At 39.7% G+C, this 6,507-nt stretch overlaps 1 protein-coding gene across 2 annotated transcripts; it reads right to left on the bottom strand.

The window, feature by feature from the left end:
- Window positions 1-2,465: 2,465 nt before the first annotated feature.
- Window positions 2,466-6,302, bottom strand: LOC121712033 (putative acyl-coenzyme A thioesterase 6). Of its 2 annotated transcripts, none has more exons than XM_042095956.1 (3): window positions 5,735-6,302; window positions 4,075-4,277; window positions 2,466-3,435 (listed from the first exon to the last, which is right to left on the bottom strand). In XM_042095956.1, the coding sequence occupies exons 1-3, from the start codon at window positions 6,243-6,245 to the stop codon at window positions 2,830-2,832; spliced, it is 1,320 nt and encodes a 439-aa protein (XP_041951890.1). In that variant the 5' UTR covers window positions 6,246-6,302; the 3' UTR covers window positions 2,466-2,829. The 2 variants fall into 2 exon arrangements, with proteins under 2 accessions (XP_041951890.1, XP_041951891.1); XM_042095957.1 differs by having other exon boundaries at window positions 5,686-5,803.
- Window positions 6,303-6,507: the final 205 nt, after the last annotated feature.

Raw genomic sequence — 6,507 nt, 5'->3', positions numbered from 1 at the left:
TAATGTTTGAAACTATGGTTTATAATATCAAGAGGTATTTCAATGTTTATATTATATTGATATATTATATTATTATAGTATATTTTATAATTGTATGTTTTGGAATATGTCCAGTGCCATAGTGTGTGCTAGGCCTATCTGTTATTGCTCTCTTGAATGATTTTTTACTCAGAAATAAACGTCCAGTGCTTGAGAAAGACATAATTTCTGTATCTCCACTTCTTTTCAACCCACAGTGCTATCCAGCCTGTGGTCTTGTACCTGCCCAGATTCCCCTAGGTCTGAGGCCGGTAACATGTGCGACTGCAATAAGGGAGGTTTGGCGAATCACTGCTCCTAGATTACATTACGCACGCTCCGCACGCTGCGCACTCTATTTCAGCGCTTGTTTGTTGCTGAAGGAGGAGGACGCACAACTGAAACCGCCATGGAAGCACGAGCACCTACTGGAGGACCTCCCGTTATCATAGACGACCACCCCAACGATAGTGGTGAACTCGGTGAACAGGGTAGCGGTGAAGATAACATCATACACCTGTGGCCGTATTTGCAAGAAATGTTTCATCCTGTACATTGGCAGCTTTCTGTGAAGCTAAACACTCCGCTACCTGCCTCAGCGGCCTGTTAAAGGCTATTTAGCATCGCAGGACTTGACTTCAGTCCAAGAAGAGTAAGACTGAATCAGGCCCGGGGTGGATAATCGGGAGAATTCCCGGTGGGCCGCTTAACTTTTGGGCCTGTTGAGGAAAAAAATATTGACATTTGTCACGTTAGTATATCTTTTCTTAAAATTGTACACGTTCTGCATTCTGTGCATGGCACAAATGCAATGCCTCTGCATGGGTTGTAGCCTACGTGAGGGAGTTCTCCCCTCCCAAAAAGAGTTGGTTGGGTCCATATAGCCCGTCTTTTCCAAAAGGTTTTCTCAGATACAGATAGCCGAGCAGGCCCTACAGTAGACACAAGCGTCAGGAAGGATGGATGGTAGAAAGAGGCCAGGAGAGACTGAGCAGCAGATCAACCAGTCGACCACTGAAAATGATGAGCCCGAAATTAGTGATGAGGAGGCCATGACTACAGGGACAAGTAGAGAGGATAAATTAAAGTTATTTAATGTAAGAAAGAGCAATTACCCTACATGATAAACCTATATGCCTTGTTTGCTCAGAAGAGGGTGTAGTAAAGGAGTAGGCTAAATCACCAAACAACAATATAGCCTAGCCTACCCATGCAAAAAACATGTAGCCTAAACATTAGTTCAATATGCCTCTTTGTGGAAGCGTGGGATAGGCTACATTTCAAAGGCTTTCTTTCTATCTGTTTTTGTTAACTTGTGGAATAGCCTAGTGGAATATTTTTTGTTAACTTCTCAGTTGAAGTGAATTATTATATAACCTTTACACATTTGTTGAACCATGGTACTAATAAAAACTACAGGATAGTAAGAGCTGAAATGTTGCTTCATTTATCCAATTTCCTAGCCTGACGAGCCAGACCCACATTAAAATGTAGGGTCTGGGCACTCACCGTTCGCAGTGCTCAGTCCGAGGGGCGGGATAATCAGTTGTCTTTCAAATTCCCTCTGCACGCAATAGCGGCAGCGCTATGAGTCCCATGCGTTTCCCACCAGCGGAGCTAGTTGGCTAGTTCAAACTGTTCGCCAACAGCAACATTCATCTTATTTGTTTTCAAGTAGCAGGGAATTCAAGCCAAACCGTTGCAACTCTGCCATCAATCATTATGTTAAGCCCACCTAACGAATCTATACACGATTTCATTGGCCTGATTGAGTTTCGATTTCTGGAGCTCACAAGCCAACGGAGAGTTGCTAGACTAGCCCTGGCAGCAAATGTAATTTGTTGTCCCTAGGGGCGCGTCTAGATTTCTAGGCTACCAATTTCCACCACTATGGAAAACGTGGGCCGGTCTTGGGCCTGAAACTCCTGGGCACTGAATTCTGGCAACTTTGAAAACCAGCTTCTTTTGAAGATGAACAGACACCTTTTCAGTTTCAACTAATGACTGGCATATTAGTAGCTGCTGGACATTGGTGGCCTGTGTGTGAGAGTGAGATGGTGACCTGGGGAGTAAGCCCTAGAAATGCCCATACCACATGAACAAAATGTTCTCCCTACCAGCAGGTCATTTTTTTTTTTTTTTTTAAATAAATAAGTTATTTATTTTTCATTTTTACCTGAAGTTCATACAAAAGTGAAATTTATGTTTCTGTTTTTTTCTTTGAAAGAAGATATGGGAACCCTGAATATGCTTTATGCTTTACTATAAGAAAGCCAAAATAAAGTTCACAATAAAAGTTCAAAATAAAACCGCTTGCTTTTTACTTTTACTTCAAATACTTAAGTACATTACATATCAGAAAATTACTTTTGATACTTAAGTACAGTATATATCAGATACTTTAAGACTTTTACTTAAGTAATATTCTAAAAGGTAACTTTCACTTCTACCAAAGTCTTTTTCTAGTACGATACTTTACGGTACTTTTACTCAAGTATTGCTTTCTAGTACTTTATACAACACTGCTTGTAACACTGTACCTTGATTGTTTTAACAACAACACATTACATTTATATAGCGCTTTTCACAAGTGAAGCACTTCACAGTGAAGGGGGAACCTCAGTAACCACCACCATTTTGTTTTAAGTCACCTTGGATAAAAGTCTCAGTTAAATGACTAAATGTAAATGTCAATGTAAGAATGTCACATACACTCAAATGTATGACACTCAAATGAATCCATACAGTCATGTGCAATTACCAAGCCTTTACCAAGCCAAACAACATTTACTATACACACTATAAAACACACTACAGCATGGCTTTCCATTCGGAATGATCATTATTTAAATGCCTTCTGAAAAACTGCTGGACCCTCTTCCATAGATCAACCTGGGCCTCAGCATGAGCCTTGGGTTCCCCTCCAAATGCCACCACAGAGCCTGCTACTGGATGGAAACTGGAGGGGCAGTGGGGCATGTAGGGAACATTCAGGAAGTGACCTGCCTTCGGGTACCGCACCAGCTCATAGTTGTCTTTCCCGTGGTCCCGGAGTCGTTGAGCAGCCTGTTCACTGAATAAAAGGCTGTTCCAGTTCCTGTCGTCTTCAGCGGCCACAAACAGGAAGTGGCAGCTGGCACGCTCAATGGGAATCACAGAGTTCCGGTTCTCTTCCAGCATAGGATCTGGAAGGCCGTCCCTTACATCCAGAAGTCCATCCTTTCTGAGGATTATTTTGCCCGTGTCGATGTTGAGAGGGGGGATCACCGTGCCTTTGTAATGGATGGGAAAGGCAGTGGCAGCATTACATCCATTGATGGAGACAGTTGCAGAGATCCCAGGAAGCAATGCTGACATTGCAAGTGCTAGATCCCCACCCTTGGAGATGGAGAGGATCCCTATGCCTGGTCCCTTTACCTGAGAATTTTTTTTTATTAAAGAAATGATTGAGAGAAATGACATGCAGTTGAAATGAAGAACATTGTTATGCCATTGATAGAAATCTTCTGCAAAACAAAAACATTTTGACTGTTAGAACCATTTCTGTGCAATAATTGAATATGTTTATGAAAAATATATTTTGCAGAAATGTAAGTTCATTTTCTAATATGTACGCAAGTTTTTGTAGGCTTGTGTAGAGATAGAAAAAATAACATGAATATGTAAGCTCGGCTAAATATTTAAATAGTTTGTGTGATACAGAAGCCCTGGAGCATCACAGTCTTTTGACCATCACATTTCATTTTAAAATGTATTTGAATTTAAGTTTTAAATTGTATCATCTCAGTTGACATTATATAAAGAATCAGAATCAGAAATATTGGATTTAAGACTTTATTTTTTGATTTGTGTCACATGTGAAAGAAGTTTGAGGTCCTAAGCTAGTGAGTCAGCTTGTTGCACTCACATTGACCTTTAACACTGTATTATCTGGAAAAGCTTTAGATTTATATTTTTGTTCACTTTCTTTCAATGTCTTTGGAAAAATGCACACTGTGATAAACAAGAACGTTGTTAAATGAAAAATGTTAGATTCAGTATCCTTCCGACACTAACCTTGGGGTGAGCCCTCAAGAATGCCACGGCTTCCTCCAAGTACTCCAAGTCAAGCTTCCTCAAAACTTTGGGCAAATCCTGATAACCCTGATATGCCAAAGCCATGACCACATAACCTTTATTGGCTAATAGGCTTGCTCGTAATTCTGTCAAAGCACCACCTATGTGGGGTATGTCCAGAATGGCAGGGAACGGACCAGGTCCTGTGAAAAGAAAGACTTGTCAGTTAGGCTAAATCATGCACAAGGCGCTGGTCTTAATATACGAGATTCTGTAAAAATAGGAAATAACATGAATTCAACAGCTTTTGACAATTTTTGGATGAAATATTCCTGCCTGATATACAACCCGAAAAAGTTGGGACGCTTTGTAAAATGTGAATAAAAAAAAGAATGCTATGATTTACAAATCATGTCAACCCAATATTTATTTGAGAATAGTTCAAAGGCAACATATCAACTGTTGAAGGAGAGAAATTGTATTGATTTTTGGGGAAAATATGTTCATTTTTAATTAAATGCCAGCAACATGTCTTAAAAAAGTTGGGACAGGGGCATTTTTACCACTGTGTTCAACAATTCTATGAATGTTTAGGAACTGAGACCAGACCAATTGCTAGAGTTTTGAGAATGAAATGTGGTCCCATTCCTGCCCGATATAGGATCAACAATCTGGGGACTTTTTAAATCATGTTTTACATTCCATCATACACCCATAAACAGGTCTGGACTGCAGACAGGACATTTTAGCACTCGGGCTACTTTAAATATGTGCAGAATTATGTTAATTTTTATTATTATTATTATTATTATTATTATTTTCTTCAAATATTCAAAGTCTTCCCTGAAAAGACGTTGTCTGGATGACAGTATACAGTATGTTCCTTAAAACCTGTGTTCATCATTCAGAATTGCAAAATGCTCATGCCATAGGCTCTAATGCACCTCCACACCATCATGGATGCTGGGTTTTGAAATAAGCATTATAACAAGTTGGATAGTTGAATAGTCCCTTTCCTCTTTAGCCCTGATAGGACTCTATGATTTCCAAAAGGAATTGCACATTTTGATTGGTCTAACCACAGGTCCCTTTTCCACTTTACATCAGTCCATTTTAAATGAGCTCAGGCTCAGATAAGATGGTAGCATTTCTGTATCCTGTCTAAATAAAATGTATTCCAGTGTTTTCCATACATTGACTTATTTGTGGCGGCCCACCACAATATCAACATTGACCACCACACAATGATTTTCCTGGTTGTACTAAATTGTGCTTAAATCTGGTTAGAATCATTACTGGTTAACCATATCTGGTTAGAATCAAAACTGATTTGTTTTGTTTGATTGACCAGAAGGCTAACTTGACCCCTTTCCTAGGAATTCCTCTGTTCCGTTTGGTTAGCTGTTGGAATTTGACACACATTTCAGTTTTTCCTGAAACCTCGATGGTGTTTATGGTATTTACTGTTCTTACAATCTGTTAAAGTCATTCTGCGCTAAAACGCCTATTAATAAGCATTTCTAGAAAACATGTTAAGTAGCCTAGGCTATGCTATGCTATGGAAGCCCTTAGAAAAATGTAATGTTTGAACTTCTGGTAGGCCTAACATACCTAATTTGCATATTACATAACTGCAAGAGAAAAAATCCTTCAGACTGACCAGGTGGCACAAACAGTGAACCTCTTATATTGCCACCTTCCAAGGGAAAGTTTTGCACACCATCAGCCATGAATCGCCTCTCAAGGGTTTCTTGGGCAACAACCTGTCCATCGCATATCACCTCAATGTCAACTGACAGTGGCGCTGACACATCCCTCTTGGTTAGCGTACTGTGTGGAACAAGTGGTCGCATCAACGAAAACAACCCCATAGAATCAATTCCACTGTAGCTCCCACCCATCGATGGACATCTACCCAAGTCGATGTGTCCGTTTTTGTCAGAACAAAAAGTGGCAAATGCTTCGAAGGAAACGCCTTTGCTGTCTGTAAGTTTGGATCGCAACTCCACAGATTGCTCAGGGGGGAGTCCGGTGACTTCCATGTGAACAGGCTCGTCAAAATAACTGCATGGCCAAGGTGAAAGTTGTAGGGACACCTTTGAGTCCTCACTTAGCTTCGCAGCCAAACATTTCCTATATGCTGCCCGACAACTCCTGTTCAAAAAAGCCATTTTCTTATTTCCCCACTTCCTTCTTCTTGTTGTTTTTATGACAGTGACAGTAAAGAAAATTCCAATATGGCCGCCATTCGCGAATCCTTCAAAATAAAAGTCAGAACATATTCATTAATTTTTCAATGAAAAAAGTAATGAATATGTTTTAAAAATATTAATTTAAAACTGTATTGTGTTACTAAATGGAAAGTAAAGTTAGAAAATAATTAAATAAGACATTTAAATCAAAAATACACCAGAATGCTATATTGTTTCTACA

Source organism: Alosa sapidissima, chromosome 6 (assembly GCF_018492685.1).
Source record: "Alosa sapidissima isolate fAloSap1 chromosome 6, fAloSap1.pri, whole genome shotgun sequence".
Taxonomy (NCBI): domain Eukaryota; kingdom Metazoa; phylum Chordata; class Actinopteri; order Clupeiformes; family Clupeidae; genus Alosa; species Alosa sapidissima.
Note: the sequence above shows the minus strand (reverse complement) of the source record. Positions and strands in the feature narration are given on the sequence as shown.

What these genes read in the sequence shown, in the direction of transcription:
- LOC121712033 (XM_042095956.1), bottom strand. Translation starts at nt 6,245, where the DNA reads ATGGCTTTTTTGAACAGGAGTTGTCGGGCAGCATATAGGAAATGTTTG. An exon ending in TTCACTGTTTGTGCCACCTG is followed by an intron (nt 4,278 to 5,734) that starts GTCAGTCTGAAG and finishes TTCTTTTCACAG; the next exon opens with GACCTGGTCCGTTCCCTGCC. An exon ending in TCTTGAGGGCTCACCCCAAG is followed by an intron (nt 3,436 to 4,074) that starts GTTAGTGTCGGA and finishes AAAAATTCTCAG; the next exon opens with GTAAAGGGACCAGGCATAGG.